Source organism: Coregonus clupeaformis, chromosome 18, assembly GCF_020615455.1.
Source record: "Coregonus clupeaformis isolate EN_2021a chromosome 18, ASM2061545v1, whole genome shotgun sequence".
Taxonomy (NCBI): Eukaryota; Metazoa; Chordata; class Actinopteri; order Salmoniformes; family Salmonidae; genus Coregonus; species Coregonus clupeaformis.
The window spans coordinates 14,438,813-14,459,031 of record NC_059209.1 but is presented as its reverse complement, the minus strand read 5'-3'; the positions used below and the strand labels follow the sequence as shown (position 1 = coordinate 14,459,031).

The following is a 20,219-nucleotide window of genomic DNA, read 5'->3' as shown; positions in this document are numbered from 1 at the left end:
GTTTGTAGGTGACCAAATACCTATTTTCCACCATAATTTACAAATAAATTCATAAAAAATCCTACAATGTGATTTTCTGGAAATGTCTTTCTCATTTTGTCTGTCATAGTTGACGTGTACCTATGATGAAAATTACAGGCCTCTCTCATCTTTTTAAGTGGGAGAACTTGCACAATTGGTGGCTGACAAAATACTTTTTTTCCCCACTATATACAGTGTTGTAACAATGTGCAAATAGTTAAAGTACAAATGGGAAAATAAATCAACATAAATATGGGTGGTATTTACAATGGCGTTTGTTCTTCACTGGTTGCCCCTTTCTTGTGGCAACAGGTCACAAATCTTGCAGCTGTGATGGCACACGGTTGTTTTTCACCCAGTAGATATGCGATTTTATCAAAATTGGGTTTGTTTTCGAATTCTTTGTGGATCTCTGTAATATGAGGGAAATATGTGTCTCTAATATGGTCACACATTTGGCAGGAGGTTAGGAAGTGCAGCTCAGTTTCCACCTCATTTTGTGGGCAGTGTGCACACAGCCTGTCTTCTCTTGAGAGCCAGGTCTGCCTACGGCGGCCTTTCTCAATAGCAAGGCTATGCTCACTGAGTCTGTACATAGTCAAAGCTTTCCTTAAGTTTGGGTCAGTCACAGTGGTCAGGTATTCTGCCACTGTGTACTCTCTGTTTAGAGCCAAATATCATTCTAGTTTGCTCTGTGTTTTTGTTAATTCTTTCCAATGTATCAAGTAATTCTCTTTTAGTTTTCTCATGATTAGGTTGGGTCTAATTGTGTTGCTGTTGTTGTCCTGGGGCTCTGTGGGGTCTGTTTGTGTTTGTGAACAGAGCCCCAGGACCAGCTTACTTAGGGGACTCTTCTCCAAGTTCATCTGTCTGTAGGTGATGGCTTTGTTATGGAAGGTTTGGAAATCGCTTCCTTTTAAGAGGTTATAGAATTTAACGGCTCTTTCCTGGATTTTGATAATTAGCGGGTATCAGCATAATTCTGCTCTGCATGCATTATTTTGTGTTTTTGCAGAATTCTTCATGCAGAGTCTCAATTTGGTGTTTATCCCATTTTGTGAATTATTGGTTGGTGAGTGGACCCCAGACCTCACAACCATAAAGGGCAATGGGGTTCTATAACTGATTCAAGTGTTTTTAGCCAGATCCTAATTGGTATGTCAAATTTTATGTTCCTTTTGATGGCATAGCAGGCCCTTCTTGCCTTGTCTCTCAGATCGTTCACAGCTTTGTGGAAGTTACCTGTGGCGCTGATGTTTAGGCCGAGGTATGTATAGTTTTTTGTGTGCTCTAGGGCAATGGTGTCTAGATGGAATTTGTATTTGTGGTCCTGGCAACTGTACCTTTTTTGGAACACCATTATTTTTGTCTTACTGAGATTTACTGTCAGGGCCCAGGTCTGACAGAATCTGTGCAGAAGATCTAGTCCTTCCTTGCTTGGTGACAGAAGCACCAGATCATCAGCAAACAGTAGACATTTGACTTCAGATTCTATTAGGGTGTGGCCGGGTGCTGCAGACTGTTCTAGTGCCCTCGCCAATTCATTGATATATATGTTGAAGAGGGTGGGGCTTAAACTGCATCCCTGTCTCACCCCATGGCCCTGTGGAAAGAAATGTGTGTGTTTTTTGCCAATTTTAACCGCACACTTGTTGTTTGTGTACATGGATTTTATAATGTCGTATGTTTTTCCCCCAACACCACTTTCCGTCAATTTGTATAGCAGACCCTCATGCCAAATTGAGTCAAAAGCTTTTTGGAAATCAACAAAGCATGAGAAGACTTTGCCTTTGTTTTGTTTTCGTTTGTTTGTTTGTTTGTCAATTAGGGTGTGCAGGGTGAATACGTGGACTGTCGTACGGTAATTTGGTAAAAAGCTAATTTGACATTTGCTCAGTACATTATTTTTACTGAGGAAATGAACTAGTCTGCTGTTAATGATAATGCAAAGGATTTTCCCAAGGTTGCTGTTGACACATATCCCATGGTAGTTATTGGGGTCAAATTTGTCTCCACTTTTGTGGATTGGGGTGATCAGTTTTTGGTTCCAAATATTGGGGAAGATGCCAGAACTAAGGATGATGTTAAAGAGTTTAAGTATAGCCAATTGGAATTTGTGGTCTGTATATTTTATCATTTCATTGAGGATACCATCAACACCACAGGTCTTTTTGGGTTGGAGGGTTTGTATTTTGTCCTGTAGTTCATTCAAGGCAATTGGAGAATCCAGTGGGTTCTGGTAGTCTTTAATAGTTGATTCTAAGATTTGCATTTGATCATGTATATTTTTTTGCTGTTTGTTCTTTGTTATAGGGCCAAAAAGATTGGAGAAGTGGTTTACCCATACATCTCAGTTTTTGATAGATAGCTCTTCGTGTTGTTGTTTGTTTAGTGTTTTCCAATTTTCCCAGAAGTGGTTAGAGTCTATGGATTCTTCAATTACATTGAGCTGATTTCTGACATGCTGTTCCTTCTTTTTCCGTAGTGTATTTCTGTATTGTTTTAGTGGGGTCTTCGGATAAGTCAGTTAAAATTACACATACCTGAGACCCATATTTCAAAATCTGGATCCGGAACTACTTGGTTTCCGGATTGGGTCTCGGGAATTCGGGTACAGGTGGAGCCTTGAAGACCTCTACCTCTGAGGGCTCTGTGAAACACTATATAAGGTCTTTCTGGGATAGTATTGTAAAACAGTCTATACGGTATGACAGCGTAATTGGTCCACAAAATCAAAACACATTAAGTGCTTATAAATAAGCAGCTTAAATGGTTGGAAGAAACTTATATTTTTCTTGTAATTCGAGCTCATTGACCTTGAATGGCAGCAATTTGTTGAGGGTTGAGTAGACACTAGAGACACTGCGAGAGACTCTTACATCCTCTTTTAACCCTTCTTCTCGCATATAATTTCCCTCCTCAGATATTCCGTGGAAATGTGGAGAACAACGCTCCCTCTGCCAACTCCTTCACCCCTCCCATTGAGGCGCAGTATGTGCGCATCTACCCCCAGGTCTGTAGGAGACACTGCACCCTGCGCATGGAGCTGCTCGGCTGTGAGCTCACAGGTGGGTCCAAGTCCTGACCGTAACTATTAGGGGTTCAAACACAATCATTCATGACTAAAGGTTCAAACAGGTGGCTCGCCATCTAGCTGTAGGTAGAAGTGGCCCTTTAGATCAGAATCTAGGAAGTAGGACAGAAGGACAGTTTCTGCATTGCTCAATAATTACAATAGTGGGCACCATTGAGTATCATAAAATTGTGTATTTTAGTTTTTTTGCCTTTGTAAAAAGGACTGTGTCTAGTAACTCGTTTGTTTCTCCAGGCTGCTCTGAGCCCATGGGGATGAAGTCTGGCCACATCCAGGACTACCAAGTCACAGCGTCCAGCCTCTTCAGAACACTCAACATGGACATGTTCACCTGGGAGCCCGGCAAGGCCCGTCTTGACAAACAGGGCAAGGTCAACGCCTGGACGTCTGGACACAGTGACCAATCCCAGTGGCTACAGGTAGGAGGCTACCCCCTTCTTCCTTTATCTAAGGAAACATAGGAACATGTGTTTCTCCGGGCCACATGACCAGGAAAAACAGAGGACTGTAGTAATAGACTAACCACATGGTCATGAAAACCTCCTGGCCCAAATAAATTACTTATTTTTTTGGCATAAACTTGCATAAAGGAACTTATGACATACCATACTTGTGGCCCATTAAGTGATCAAACCAAATGAAATTGTAATTGCCACATGCTTCATAAACTAACAGTTAAATGCTTACTTATAGACCCTTCCCAACAATGCAGAGAAAATAAAAAGTAAACAATATTATAATAACACAAGGTGTAAGGGGGGGCTGTTCAAAATAGGGGAGGGTTGTCAAACATATTTTTTTTGCTTTGGGGAGGGTTGTGTTTTTTTATTTTTTTATTGGGCACAGTGCATTTTTCCCCCTGGTTTACATTCAGTAGTTGCAGGTTTTACTATATAATTTCTTCCATCCTAGCCAAAACTCCTCATCTGCTTGTATGCGCCTCTATATCAAGGTGTTTTGGTACTTCCCTTATGCACTACGCTTCTCTGTGTGCTAACTTTTACTATACCACAAGTCAGTATAGTCGATCAGTCAAACGGTCCATCCTGCCCTCTATCCACCATTCATAGTGACAATAGTGCTAGGTGGATTGTTTGACCAGATCTGCAATAGGCAAACTAGCAATCATACCACACATAAAAGCATTCAAAGCTGCATACCTTTTCAATATGAATCCACAAGAACAAATAGGAATAGCTGATCGGCAGCAGAGAGGCTACATTCATCATTGCGCATGAAAGAACAGTGAAGACATGAGACACACAGCTCAAAAAACTCCCCTATTGATTTTGTTTAGGGACACTAAAATTGTCCTACCTAGTCTAGCCTACAACACCACAATGCAATTAATATTTCATTATTGTTTTCAAGCCAGTACAAAATTATATTCTAGGCTGCAGTGAAAATTTAATTTGAGCAATTGTGCAAAGGCCCTGTGACTTGAATGTTTCATTCAAAAGTTTCTATCTCTGGGGCTAGGCCTAAGCTTCTCTTCCTTTATATAGACTATATATTTTTTTATATATCAACTCAGCAAAAGAAGAAACGTCCCTTTTTCAGGACCCTGTCTTTCAAAGATAATTCGTAAAAATCAAAAAACTTCACAGATCTTGATTGTAAAGGGTATAAACACTGTTTCCCATGCTTGTTCAATGAACCACAAACAATTAATGAACAAGCACCTGTGGAACTGTCGTTAAGACACTAACAGCTTACAGACGGTAGGCAATTAAGGTCATAATATGAAAACTTCGGACACTAAAGAGGCCTTTCTACTGACTCTGAAAAACTCCAAAAGAAAGATGCCCAGGGTCTCTTCTCATCTGCGTGAACGTGCCTTAGGCATGCTGCAAGGAGGCATGTGGACTGCAGATGTAGCCAGGGCAATAAATTACAATGTCCGTACTGTGAGACGCCTAAGACAGCTCTACAGGGAGACAGGACGGACAGCTGATTGTCCTCGCAGAGGCAGACCACGTGTAACAACACCTGCACAGGATCGGTACATCTGAACATCACACCTGCGGTACAGGTACAGGATGGCAACAACAACTGCCCGAGTTACACCAGGAACGCATAATCCCTCCATCAGTGCTCAGACTGTCCGCAATAGGCTGAGAGAGGCTGGACTGAGGGCTTGTAGGCCTGTTGTAAGGCAGAACCTCACCAGACATCACCGGCAACAACATCGCCTATGGGCACAAACCCACCGTCGCTGGACCAGACAGGGACTGGCAAATAGTGCTCTTCACTGACGATTGCGGTTTTGTCTCACCAGGGGTGATGGTCGGATTTGCGTTTATCGTCGAAGGAATGAGTGTTACACCGAGGCCTGTACTCTGGAGCGGGATCGATTTGGAGGTGGAGGGTCCGTCATGGTCTGGGGCAGTGTGTCACAGCATCATCGGACTGAGCTTGTTGTCATTGCAGGCAATCTCAACGCTGTGAGTTACAGGGAAGACATCCTCCTCCCTCATGTGGTACCCTTCCTGCCGGGTCATCCTGACATGACCCTCCAGCATGACAATGCCACCAGCCATAATGCTCGTTCTGTGCGTGATTTCCTGCAAGACAGCAATGTCAGTGTTCTGCCATGGCCAGCGAAGAGCCCGGATCTCAATCCCATTGAGCACGTCTGGGACCTGTTGGGTCGGAGGTTGAGAAATGTCTGGGATCTTGCAGGTGCCTTGGTGGAAGAGTGGGGTAACATCTCACAGCAAGAACTAGCAAATCTGGGGCAGTCCATGAGGAGGAGATGCACTGCAGTACTTAATGCAGCTGGTGGCCACACCAGACACTGACTGTTACTTTTGATTTGGACCCCCCCTTTGTTCAGGGACACAGTATTCAATGTCTGTTAGTCACATGTCTGTGGAACTTGTTCAGTTTATGTCTCAGTTGTTGAATCTTGTTATGTTCATACAAATATTTACACATGTTAAGTTTGCTGAAAATAAACACAGTTGACAGTGAGAGGACGTTTCTTTTTTTGCTGAGTTTATATTTATATCATACAGTGGACACCTAAGCCTATAGGCCTATGCATGCAATGCTCTGATGCATTGAGTGCTCAAATCTCTCTAACAGCTGAACCATGTGGTGTACAATTATTGTTTTAGGAAAGTAGCCACACAAAAAAAATACAAATATGCAATAAAGTTTTACATATGCCACACATTGAAACCCAAGAAATAGTGTTTTTGTCATTTGTTATGGGCTGTTTTTAAGGACAAGTAAATGTGGCTCATTTGGCCAATATCCCTCATTTATTGATGGTGCTGGCTTCGTCATGTCCGATCTGAAGGCATATGGATGTCCAGTAAATTTCTCAAATGTCCAGTTAATTAAAATGTTCATGGTCCCGTTGTCTGGCACCAAATTTTCCTAAAGATAACTGAAATGCACATATAGTTTTTATGTTGATTTTAGAACATTCACATGAAAGTCTGTCGCCAATTGGATCGAAACCTAGCTATAGACACCCTAAAGACTCTGGCATGTGCGCTAGCCCAGTGTCACTTTGATTATGCCTGCACATCATGGTTCACCAGCAGCGCCAAACATCTAAAGAATAAGCTACAGACCAGCCAAACAAGCTTGTACGATTTGTACTTAAACTCCTCCCTCATGGTCATCTGGAGGTTGAGCATTTTTTTGTCTGTATATCTGTAGTGTGTCTGTATCTATGCAACTGTGTATGTATTTATGTTAAAAAATAGGGTCCACAATGGAAATAAGTCCCCTGAATTTATTGTGCAATCCCGGTCACTTTTACAAATCTTTGTGTATATATGTATTTTTTTAACTGATGAAATCAACCAATCCAAACTGTGCGGCAGCCATTTGATGAATTGAAAGAGACATATGTATGTTATAAATATAGGCGGCAGGTAGCTTAGTGGTTAAGAGCGTAGTGCCAGTAACCGAAAGGTCGCTGGTTCTAATCCCCGAGCCCACTAGGTGAAAAATCTGTCGATGTGCCCTTGAGCAAGGCACTTAACCCTAATTGCTCATGTAAGTCGCTCTGGATAAGAGCGTCTGCTAAATGACTAAAATGTAAAATGTAAATGTAATAAAACACCAAAACGTTTAATGACATTTGGAGATTGTAAAAGTTAGCACATGGAGAAGCGTAGTGCCAAGCCTTTGATACTGGGTAAGCCTACAAGGTAGGGAGTAGGGCTGTCCCCGTCTTGGTCGACCGAGAGATGTCTGTTCTTTCCACCAATCAAATTTTAAAACGTGCATTTTTCCATAGTCCTATAAAAACAACCTATGTATTTTAATAAAATCAACTGCAGTATATGCACTGAGCTTGTCTGATATCATTGAATAGTCCTAAGCACGGGTGCTTCCTGTTTGAGTTTCTGCAAATAGGAAGGGAGGAGCAAAATGGAGTCGTGGTCAGATTTGCCGAAAGGAGGGCGGGGGAGAGCCTTGTATGCATCGCGGAAATTAGTGTAACAATGGTCCAGTGTTTTTCCAGCGCAAGTGCTACAGTCAATATGCTGGTAGAATTTAGGTAGCCTTTTTCTCAAATTTGCTTTGTTAAAATCCCCAGCTACAATAAATGCAGCCTCAGGATATATGGTTTCCAGTGAAGTTCCTTGAGGGCCGTCGTGGTATCGGCTTGAGGGGGGATATACACGGCTGTGACAATAACCGAAGAGAATTCTCTTGGGAGATAATACGGTCTGCATTTGATCGTGAGGAATTCTAGGTCAGGTGAACAAAATTACTTGAGGTCCTATATGTTGTTACAATTACACCATAAGTCGTTAGTCATGAAAGATACCCTTCTTCTTCCCGGAGAGATGTTTATTGCTGTCGGTGTGATGTACTGAGAACCCAGATGGCTGTATGGACGGGGACAAAATATCCCGAGAGAGCCATGTTTCCGTGAAACAGAGTATGTTACAATCCCTGATGTCTCTCTGGAAAGCAACCATTGCCCTGATCTCATCAACTTTGTTGTCTAGGGACTGGACATTAGCGAGTCATATACTCATAAGCGATGGGTGGTGTGTGCGCTTCCTAAGTCTGACTAGAAGACCGCTACCGCTCCCTCTCCTCCAGCGGCGTTGTTTTGGGTCGGCCTCTGGAATCAGTTCAAATGCCCTGGGTGGTGCGGACAAAGGATCCGCTTCGGGAAAGTCGTATTCCTGGTTGTAGGGCTGGTAAGTTGACCCCATTCTAATATCCAATAGTTCTTCCCGGCTATATTTAATAACACTTAAGATTTTCTGGGCTAACAATGTAAGAAGTAATACATAAAAACAAAATACAGCAAAGTTTCCTAAGGACTAAAAGCGAGGCAGCCCTCTCTGTCGGCGCTATCTTGCTGTGTTGACTTTGATATTATGCACATAGAAACATGGTTTAGGAAAAGGCACCAATCAATGCTACACTGAAGATTATGTTTCAGAACCGCAGACAGCGACAGCTATCCAATGCGGCATTTGTTATAGAATAATATTATTTTTATTAGTGTTGTACCCAACTAAAGAAATCTCAGTCGACCAAAATGGGGTCAGACCTAGTAGGCAGGGATGTATTTTCTGTTTGTTGAGATTGCCATAGTCTATTATTGTGGTGGTCAAACCATTTTATTGAAATGCCTGAAGTCGGTATGCTTTGTTAATTGGTTATGTGGTTCATTGGCACAGAAACCTGTTGGTTTGACACCTTGAGTTGGAACAGCAATTTCTATCTGTCCCTAACGATAAGTTGGCTATATACATGGGGTACCAGTACCGAGTCGATGTGCAGGGGTACGAGATAATTGAGGTAGATATGTACATATACTGTAGGTAGGGATAAAGTGACTAGGCAACAGGATAGATAATAAACAGTAGCAGCAGCGTATGTGATGAGTCAAAAGAATTGCGGTCGAATGCCAAGCAGTTGCCATACCAAGCGGTGATTTAGTCAGTCAAGATGCTCTCAATGATGCAGGTTTAGCACTTTTTTGAGGATCTGAGGGCCCATGCCAAATCTTTTCAGCCTCCTGAGGGGGAAGAGGTGTTGTCATGCCTTCTTTACGACTGTTGGTGTGTGTGGACCATGATAATTCCTTAGTGATGTGGACACCGAGGAACTTGAAGTTCTCGACCCTCTTCACAACATCTCAGTCGATGTGGATGGGGGCATGCTTGGCCCTCCATTTCCTGTAGTCCACGATCAGCTCCTTTGTCTTGCTGACATAGAGGGAGAGGTTGTTGTCCTGGCACCACACTGCCAGGTCACTGACCTCCTCCCTATAGGCTGTCTCAACGTTGTCGGCGATCAGGCCAACCCCCATCGTGTCGTCAGCAAACTGAATGATGGTGTTGGAGTCGTGCACGGCCACGCAGTCATGGGTGAACAGGGAGTACAGGAGAGGATGAGTACGCACCCCTGAGGGGCCCCCGTGTTGAGAGACAGCATGGTGGATGTGTTGTTGCCTTCCCTCACCACCTGGGGGCGGCCTGTCAAGAAGTCCAGGATTCAGTTGAAGAGTGAGGTGTTCAGTCTCAGGGTCCTGAGCTTAGTGAGGAGCTTGGAGGGCACTATGGTGTTGAACGCTGAGCTATAGTCAATGAAAAGCATTTTTCACATTGGTGTTCCTCTTGTGCAGGTGGAAGAGGGCAGTGTGGAGTGCAATAGAGATTGTGTCATCTGTGGATCTTTTTGGGCGGTATGTGAATTGGAGTGGATCCAGGGTGTCTGGGATGATGCTGTTGATGTGAGCCATGATCAGCCTTTCAAAGTATTTCATGGCTACAAATGTGAGTGCTATGGAGCCATAGTCATTTAGACAGGTTACCTTGGCATTCTTGGGGTCTGCTTGAAACATGTAGGTATTACAACCTGGGTCAGAGAGAGGTTGAACATGTTGGTGAAGACACTTGCCAGCTGGTCAGCGCATGCTCTGAGTACGTGTCCTGGTAATCTGTTTAGCCCCGTGGCCTTGTGAATGTTAACCTGTTTAAAGGTCTCACATCGGTTACGGAGAGCAAGATCACATAGTCGTCTGGAACAGCTGCTGCTGTCTTGCATGGTTCGGTGTTACTTGCCACAAAGCGAGCATAGAAGGAATTTAGCTCGTCTGGTAGGCTTGCATCACTGGGCAGCTTGTGGCAGGGTTTCCCTTTGTAATCCGTAATAGTTTGCAAGCCCTGACACATTCGACGAGCGTCAGAGCCGGCGTAGTACCCACAAGTTACTTTTTCAAGTATAATGTCCCTCCTAACTTATCCATCAGAACCTCATAACCCAAACTAGCCCCAATTCAAAACACATTTTCCCTAACTACTCCTGAAGGCAACACCCACAACTCTTGCGCTGTGCCTGTGGATCTGTCCTCCTCTAGTCCTGTTATTTTTGTCTGCAGCCTGGTGCTGTCACACTTCAGCCATGTGTCATCCTATTTGTGGTCATTAAGGTAACTGATTGTCTCCGACGACTCCAGACGGGGCCTTAAGCAAAGACACAGTCCTCTACGGTCGCTTATGCACTTAGTGTACAAAACATTAGGAACACCTTCCTGATTTTGAGCTGCACCCCCTTTTGTCCTCAGAACATTGGCTCTACAAGGTGTTGAAAGCGCTCCACAGGGATGCTGGCCCATGTTGACTCCAATGTTTCCCACAGTTGTGTCAAGTTGGCTGGATGTCGTTTGGGTGGTGGACCATTCTTGATACACATCGGAAACTGTTGAGCGTGAAAACCCAGCAGAGTTACAGTTCTTGACACAATCAAACCGGTGCGCCTGGCCCCTACTACCATACCCCATTCAAATCCACTTAAATATTTTGTCTTGCCCATTCACCTTCTGAATGGCACACATACAGAATCCATGTCTCAATTCTCTCCTTATTGTATTGTAGTGCCGTAGTCAACTTAAGATGCTGAAAAGTTCCAGGGCAGGAGACAAGACGGGTAGTTAGACTGTCCTCAGACAGGCCATGAAGCTCAGTTGAATTGATTGCTATGGATAAAGGGAAACTTGTGGTTTGATGTTACATGCTGTGCCTACAGGAGCAGGGAAAGGCTATGTTGGAAGCTGTAAAATCAATGACTTACTAGACCTATGGCAAGGAAAATAAATAGAAACATTGATGTTTTCAACTCACATTAGTGTGTTTGTCATAGGAAGTATTGATGTACGTATGGGAACACAGATGTGTTTGTTTTTGTGTATGTGTGATGTGTATGAATTGATGTACATATGCATGTTGGTGCCTGGTACTGACAGTTCAATATCTTCTCTGCACCAGTTGCCATGGTGAATAATTGATTCCCAGTGACATTACTGGATGACTTTAAACTTAGATTAATGGAATTAATCAGACTTAATGATACATTAAGTTATTCCAATTAATCAACACAACTGCCGTGCAGGAACAGCAAAAAATATATATTTTACAGAGTGCAAACACACCAGACTAGATTTTGTCTGGCAAGAGACCCACTCTCATCTGACTAACGAACCAGTCACTGTAATGAAAGGTTGATATTGTGACCTATGTGTCTTTATTTTGAGGAGACCAAACATGATACCGGTGAGCCAGATGGTTGACTTGCCTTGTGACTTTCAATAGCCCTTCTAGTAGCTATTGAGTTAGTTAGCTGAAGCCTAGTACAATTGATTTGCCATGTGAACTGCATACTCTACAATGATGATGCAAATGTTCAACATTCCTTGACTCTCCTGATACCATTGTTGGATGTTCTACATTGATAGTAGTTGAAATTGGAAAAGAATGCTTAATAAATAATACACACAAAAGCTCAAAATTATGTTTTCATTCAGGCAACCATTTAATTTTTCAGTAGACTGCCAAACAGTACAGAAACTGGATTAACACACATATGTATTTTTTTCTTCTTTCTTCTCTTTTATCAGTCCATATTGTTTTATTCCGGGTCACCATTCATTTCTCCAGTAAAGCCCCCGTCACTCTAGGCATGGCATTCCTTTGACACCTCCGAATGTCATAAATGTTCCTCTTAATGAGTGCATAGTGACCTAGCACATTGCCCTGCAGCATCTTAGGGAACCTCTGGGCACACATGTGCAGGATAAAGTTCTTAACGTTGTGGCGCAGTGGCCTAAGGCACTGCATCGCAGTGCTAGCTGTGCCACTAGAGATCCTGGTTCGAATCCAGGCTCTGTCGTAGCCGGCCGCGACCGGCTACGACAGAGCCAGTCGCGGCCGGGGCGGCGCACAATTCGTCCAGGGTAGGGGAGGGAATGGACGGCAGGGATGTAGCTCAGTTGGTAGAGCATGGCATTTGCAACGCCAGGGTTGTGGGTTGCAGGGTAATCTGTACGCCAGTTTTATTGCTCGGTTCTGTATTCTTTGTGATAAAATGAACGTGAGTTTTTTTCTTTATAGGTTAAGTTCCCACCTTGCCCCTTAAAGGTGTTAGAGGTGCGGCTATAAGTGGTCCCTGGTTTGCATATGAACATTGTGATGTCACGAGAGGCTGTGTCCTGGAGGGACGTTACATCCCCCTGAGGTGGCTGCAAACCCAGACAGCTATGGCTTCATCTGCTGGTATGGTCGGGAACTCCACCCCTCTATGGCCAATCTTCCCACGCAGCTGAAACAAATGAGGAGCTGATGAGCTGAAGGTTTGGGAAGGGAAGAGACACACTGAGGGGGTGTGTGGGGGGTGAAGAGACACAGTCTCCAACCTGGGCTCTCTGGAGGACAAGAGTGCTGCACGTCCACTTCCATGAGGAATATAAGGATTTGGAGATACTTACCTTTGGGAAATACTCACCTTTGGATATATGCACCTGTGGAAATACGTGAGAGACATTTGGAAGGACTTTTTGCTGGGTTGGCCACTAGCTGCAACGTGGACTACAGTAAGGCTGGGGAAAAGTTATCTGAGCGAGTGAGAATTATGATTCTGGATGTGGAAGAGACATCCCTGAACGGTTAACCCTTAAAGAGCCACAAGAGAACAGAATTTTGTTATATTTTCGTTAATTTCCCAAGACCTATAATAAAATCCTTGTTTTGTTTGAACCTTGTCTCCTTGCACTACTTGAGCAATCCCGCTGAAAGCTGTGTAGCCTCTCGTGACGTCACAGATGGTGGAGAATACGGGCACGCTCAAGCGTTAATAGTGCATGTCAGAGGAGGATACCGAAGGTTTGATCACCCAGTTTTCCAAGTTGGCCGTAGGCTCCCCGCCGACTGAAATGGAGGACATATTGAAAGCCCTTGTTGCTGGCCAGCAAGCCCAGATGCAAGCAAACGTGGCTCTCTTGGAGGAGCAAAAGAAAGCCAACCTTCTGAAGGCAGAGGAATTGCAGTTGCAGAGACAGAGGGTGGTCCAAAATACCCGCCCAATAAAGGCAAGTGACTTTATATCTAAGATGGGAGCTACCGATGACATTGAGGCATACCTGCATGCATTTGAGGCCACGGCCACTAGGGAAGCCTGGCCCAAGCAACAGTGGGTTGGTCTGTTAGCCCCCCTTTCTAACCGGGGAATCGCTGAATGCTGTCCGGGACCTGGGCCCTGACCAGGTTACTGACTATGATGCCCTGAAGTCTGAGATCCTCAGCAGATATGGACTCACAAAGCTTGGTATGGCCCAGCGCTTTCACAGCTGGACCGTCCAACCAGACCAACCTCCTCGGGCGCAGATGCATGAACTTGTCCGAATCGCAAGGAAATGGCTGGATCCGCAGAGGAATACAGCAGCGGCGGTGGTGGAGGCCGTTGTGGTGGATCGTTACCTACGCGCCCCTGCCTTATGAGGCAAAACGGTTCATCAGTCAACAGGCCTTGACCACGGCTGATCTGACCGTGGAAGCTGTGGAAAAGTACCAGGCCACAGCGGAGATGCTGAATGCTTCCCGAAAAGACCCCAGGAGTGCGGCCCCACCACAAATGGGAAGAACCCGTCCAAAGGACCCCAAGGTCTCGAACCCAGCCACGTCAGGACTTATCCCGGCTCCAGGGGGAGCCAGAAACCAGGCGGGTCCAAGAAGAGTACACCAGGAGGGGGAAACTCAACAGGGTTACCGGTGTGGGGAGATGGGACATATCTCCTGGCAGTGTGGGAAACCAGCCGATGAACCTATGCCCACTGCGGAGTCCTCCAGCTCAGCACCCACACACCGTTTTGCCTCGCTCTTGGGAGTCGTAGATGGCGGCCCAGATCGACCCCCCCACCTGCCCGGTAACTGTGAATCACCATGATGTGGAGGCCTTACTGGATTCTGGTAGCCGGGCCACCCTGGTGCGTAAGGATTTGGTGGGCCCAACGTGTCTGACCCCGGGGAAAGTCCTCCCAGTTTCCTGTGTCCATGGGGACACCAGAGAATACCCCATTACTGAACTTACAATGACCAGCACACGGGAACCATACACACGACGGCGGGGGTGGTTGATTCCCTCCCCGTCCCTGTCCTAATTGGACGAGACTGCCCAGCCTTTTACCCACTCTGGAGAGAGTCTCAGGAGAGGATAACCCGAGTACCTCGGAAACGGAGAGGCAAGACTCATCCTGGGAAGGCTCCGGTGCAATCCTCCGAGTTACTCACTCCCGCCCGGGCTCTGATAGGGATGGCAGGTGCCCAGACCGACACAGAGACGGAGCTACAGAATCTGGACAAAGAACTGTCTGGTCTGAAGGGGACCGCTGAGAGGTATCGTTTGTTAAAGCAACAGTTAGACATGAAGACAGAAGAGTTAGATATCCTCCAGGCTAAACTCCAACAGAGCTCCTTCCATAAGCAACAGGAGGAGCTGGAGAGGCTGCGCAGGACCATCGAGGAGTGTGAGGAGACCCTGCGCAGTAGTAAGGAGGTCCAGAAGAAGGCAGAGGAGAAGTACAAGGTGTTGGAGAACAAGATGAAGAATGCGGAGGCAGAGAGAGAGAAGGAACTGAAAGCTGCTCAACAGAAGCTAAACTCTGCTAAAACCAAGGCTGATGCGTTCAGTAAGAAACTCAAGGAGAGACAACAGGAGGCTGAGTCCCTGGTCCTAGAGGTGGAGGAGTTGAAGAGAGAGCAGGCTGGCAAGCACCACGGCAATGCGGACGCCCTCTCCCGGCGTGATGCCTTCTTCGCTGCCTTTACCCCGACGAGGACGTCGGTCCCGAGGAGGGGGATGTGTGATGTCACGAGAGGCTGTGTCCTGGAGGGACGTTACATCCCCCTGAGGTGGCTGCAAACCCAGACAGCTATGGCTTCATCTGCTGGTATGGTCGGGAACTCCACCCCTCTATGGCCAATCTTCCCACGCAGCTGAAACAAATGAGGAGCTGATGAGCTGAAGGTTTGGGAAGGGAAGAGACACACTGAGGGGGGTGTGTGGGGGTGAAGAGACACAGTCTCCAACCTGGGCTCTCTGGAGGACAAGAGTGCTGCACGTCCACTTCCATGAGGAATATAAGGATTTGGAGATACTTACCTTTGGGAAATACTCACCTTTGGATATATGCACCTGTGGAAATACGTGAGAGACATTTGGAAGGACTTTTTGCTGGGTTGGCCACTAGCTGCAACGTGGACTACAGTAAGGCTGGGGAAAAGTTATCTGAGCGAGTGAGAATTATGATTCTGGATGTGGAAGAGACATCCCTGAACGGTTAACCCTTAAAGAGCCACAAGAGAACAGAATTTTGTTATATTTTCGTTAATTTCCCAAGACCTATAATAAAATCCTTGTTTTGTTTGAACCTTGTCTCCTTGCACTACTTGAGCAATCCCGCTGAAAGCTGTGTAGCCTCTCGTGACGTCACAACATATTAACCTAAAGCATGTATCACTAATGAGGTCATTAGCCCTCACAACAGAAAGCCCATGCCAAGGATGAGTGTTAAATTACCCATTGACCCTACTGCTGTGGCTGTAGTAAGAGACTGCACTGTAAACACATTCCATTAGAAGGTGTGGAGTGTGTCCTACACTTTGTAAGACACTACATTGGCAACATGCAACAACACATTTGGGAGAGTAAAATAGGGTCAACTGTCTTGATTTATTTCCCCAATGAAAGCAATGGCCTTGACATTAAACATTACAAAAAAAGGGTGTAGTCACTGAGCAGACATTAGGAGTCCTAGAACTATGAATATAAAAAGAATAACAGTATGGCTGTTATGGCATGGGGAGTTGATCTGAGATAATGGTGAGCCTTGTGTTTTTTCCCAAAGAACAACACGGCCTGTGAACAATCAATCTTACTGACAGGGCTGGAGCCACTGGGTTATCTAATGACAAACACATATAAACTAATGCAAGGGTCTCTTTGTCTCTTTGCTCGAATGCCATGGCTTCCTAGCTCTCCTCTTGGATGTCTTCAATACAGAGATCCTTAGATTTTGTTTGCCTCCAAGTTTGTTTATGCACGTCCACCACTAACTACTCTCAGAATTACTGAGCCAGCAGAAAGTCTGACAGGCAGGCCTCTGCAAAACCTGACGGTGAAAACCATGGACTTCTTTCCCTCCCTGTGAGTGTATCTCGCCTGTCTGACTTAATCGGTTTCAGACTGACTTTCCTAGCTGTTATCCTAATTATGGTTTTTAATTGCTTTTCCATGTTCCCCTGCTTCCTGTCCTCCCTGTTTTGTCTACCAAATCAGTTGGGTTTTCCTGTTGAAGACCCTCAGTATTCTGGTTGGATGTGTCTGATGTGCCTGTACAGATAGAACAGAGCTACAGCTCTTGTCTGTCCATATCTCAAAGGGGGTATGGAGTGGCATTGGATTATATATATGTTTTTTAGGGGAGACGAAAGCCAGGCATAGTTGTAGTTCAGGGACAGCGTTAGAATCATGGACAGACACTGGGATAAAAATATTAGATAAAGGGATGGAAATTGAAGATAAAATAACATTAAAGTATACATGTGTTCATGTTTTCTGTTCTGTTTAAAGTCCTAAACTTACTTACAACCAAAAGTTGTATAGTATAATTAAGCAGCTCAAAAATATTTCATCTTATTTGTCACCCCTATGTACAGTTAACTGTCAAAATAAAGGATACACCAACATAAAGTGTCTGAATAGGGCGTTGGGCCACCACGAGTCGCCAGAACAGCTTCAATGTGCCTTGGCATACAGTGCATTCGGAAGGTATTCTGACCCGTTGACCTTTTCCACATTTTGTTACATTACAGCCTTATTCTAAAATGTATTCAATTGTTTTTTCTCTCATCAATCTACACACAATACCCCATACTGACCAAACAAAAACATGTTTGTAGACATTTTTGGAAATGTATTAAAAATAAAAAGTATTCAGACCCTTTATTCAGTACTTTGTTGAAGCGCCTTTGGCAGTGATTACAGCCTTGAGTCTTCTTGGGTATGAGGCTACAAGCTTAGCACACCTGTATTTGGAGAGTTTCTTCCCATTCTTCTCTGCAGATCCTCTCAAGCTGTCAGGTTGGATGGGGAGCGTCGCTGCACAGCTATTTTCAGGTCTCTCCAGAGATGTTATATCGGGTTCAAGTCAGGGCTCTAGCTAGGCCACTCAAGGACATTCAGAGACACCACTCCTGTGTTGTTTTGGCTGTGTGCTTAGGGTCGTTGTCCTGTTGGAAGGTGAACATTCGCCCCAGTCTGAGCGCTCTGGAGCAGGTTTTTATCAAGGATATATCTGTACTTTGCTCCGTTCATCTTTCCCTCGATCCTGACTAGTCTCCCAGTCCCTGCCGCTGAAAAACATCCTCACAACATGATGCTGCCACCACCATGCTTCACCGTAGGGATGGTGCCAGGTTTCCTCCAGACGTGACACTTGGCATTCAGGCCAAAGAGTTCAATCTTGGTTTCATCAGACCAGAGAATCTTGTTTCTCATGGTCTGAGTGTCCTTTAGGTGCCTTTTGGCAAAATCCAAGCAGGCTGTCATGTGCCTTTTACTGAGGAGTGGCTTCTGTCTGGCCACTCTACAATAAAGGCCTGATTGGTGGAGTGCTGCAGAGATGGTTGTCCTTCTGGAAGGTTCTCCCATCTCTAGAGAGGAACTCTGGAGCTCTATCAGAGTAACCATCGGGTTCTTGGTCACCTCCCTGACCAAGGCCCTTCTCCCTGATTGCTCAGTTTGGCCGGGAAGCCAGCTCTAGGAAGAGTCTTGGTGGTCCCAAACTTCTTCCATTTAAGAATGATGGAGGCAACTGTGTTCTTGGGGACCTTCAATGCTGCAGAAATTGTTTTGGTACCCTTCCCCAGATCTGTGTCTCAACACAATCCTGTCTCGGAGCTCTACAGACAATTCCTTTGACCTCATGACTTGTTTTTTGCTCTGACATGCACTGTCAGCTGTCGGACCTTATATAGTAGGCCTGTGCCTTTCCAAATCATGTCCAATCAATTGAATTTGCCACATGTGGACTCCAATCAAGTTGTAGAAACATATCAAGGATGATCAGTGGAAAAAGGATGCACCTGAGCTCAATTTCGAGTCTCATAGCAAAAGGTCCGAATTTTTAATACATTTGCAAAAATGTCTAAACACCTGTTTTCGCTTCATCATTATGGGGTATTGTGTGTAGATTGATGAGGTAAACAAATGTTTAATCAATTTTAGAATAAGGCTGTAACGTAACAAAATGTAGAAAATGTCAAGCGGTCTGAATACTTTCCGAATGCATCTGTAGATTCTATAAGTGTCTGGAACTCTATTGGAGGGATGCGGTGACCGTATTACCGCCACACCAGCGGTCACCAGTCATGATGGCATTTGTCTCCTGAGTGGCGCAGTGGTCTAGGGCACTGCATCGCAGTGCTAACTGTGCCACTAGAGATCCTGGTTCGAATCCAGGCTCTGTCGCAGCCGGCCGCGACCGGGAGACTCATGGGCGGCGCACAATTGGCCCAGCGTCGTTCAGGGTAGGGGAGGGAATGGCCGGCAGGGATGTAGCTCAGTTGATAGAGCATGGCGTTTGCAACGCCAGGGTTGTGGGTTCGATTCCCACGGGGGGCCAGTATAAAAAAATAATATATGTATTCACTAACTGTAAGTCGCTCTGGATAAGAGCGTCTGCTAAATAACGTAAATGTAAAATGTAATGGCAGTCAAAATCCATGAGACCATTTAGTCATGGTAATTAGGCTTCTCCAAGCTCTGATGCTGCAGATGGTAATTAGTAGCCTACCAAACTTGCTAACTGCCTGGTACTCCACACTATATTGTCCTTCTAATCACTCTGACATCAATGCAAATGTGTTGAAAATCTAATCAAACAGGTCATTAGAACCCTTGAGCTCGTGTTGCGCAACATTTCTATAGGCTATGCAATTGCGTGAGAAAACAGAGTGATGGCCTCTATTACAAAGAGGAGGATCCCATCAGCTTTCTATAGGCTAGGCCTACTATATTTATTTCTCAACCTTCCTAATATTAAGTACAGTGAGGAAAAAATATTTTGATCCCCTGCTGATTTTGTACGTTTGCCCACTGACAAAGAAATGATCAGTCTATAATTTTAATGGTAGGTTTATTTGAACAGTGAGAGACAGAATAACAACAAACAAATCCAGAAAAACACATGTCAAAAATGTTATAAATTGATTTGCATTTTAATGAGGGAAATAAGTATTTGACCCCCTCTCAATCAGAAAGATTTCTGGCTCGCAGGTGTCTTTTATACAGGTATCGAGCTGAGATTAGGAGCACACTCTTAAAGGGAGTGCTCCTAATCTCAGCTTGTTACCTGTATAAAAGACACCTGTCCACAGAAGCAATCAATCAATCAGATTCCAAACTCTCCACCATGGCCAAGACCAAAGAGCTCTCCTAGGATGTCAGGGACAAGATTGTAGACCTACACAAGGCTGGAATGGGCTACAAGACCATCGCCAAGCAGCTTGGTGAGAAGGTGACAACAGTTGGTGCGATTATTCGCAAATGGAAGAAACACAAAATAACTGTCAATCTCCCTCGGCCTGGGGCTCCATGCAAGATCTCACCCCGTGGAGTTGCAATGATCATGAGAACGGTGAGGAATCAGCCAAGAACTACGCAGGAGGATCTTGTCAACGATCTCAAGGCAGCTGGGACCAAGAAAACAATTGGTAACACACTACGCCGTGAAGGACTGAAATCCTGCAGCGCCCGCAAGGTCCCCCTGCTCAAGAAAGCA

General features: G+C 45.0%; 1 protein-coding gene across 3 annotated transcripts in view; it reads left to right on the top strand.

Moving 5' to 3' along the window:
- The window catches only part of LOC121550311 (EGF-like repeat and discoidin I-like domain-containing protein 3), a 301,126-nt gene that overhangs the window by 225,285 nt on the left and 55,622 nt on the right, over positions 1 to 20,219 (top strand). For all 3 annotated transcript variants that reach the window (XM_041862526.2, XM_041862525.2, XM_041862527.2), the window contains 2 exons: positions 2,945 to 3,089; positions 3,350 to 3,534. In XM_041862526.2, coding sequence (XP_041718460.1) covers positions 2,945 to 3,089; positions 3,350 to 3,534 — 330 coding nt within the window. The remainder of the gene's footprint in view (positions 1 to 2,944; positions 3,090 to 3,349; positions 3,535 to 20,219) is intronic.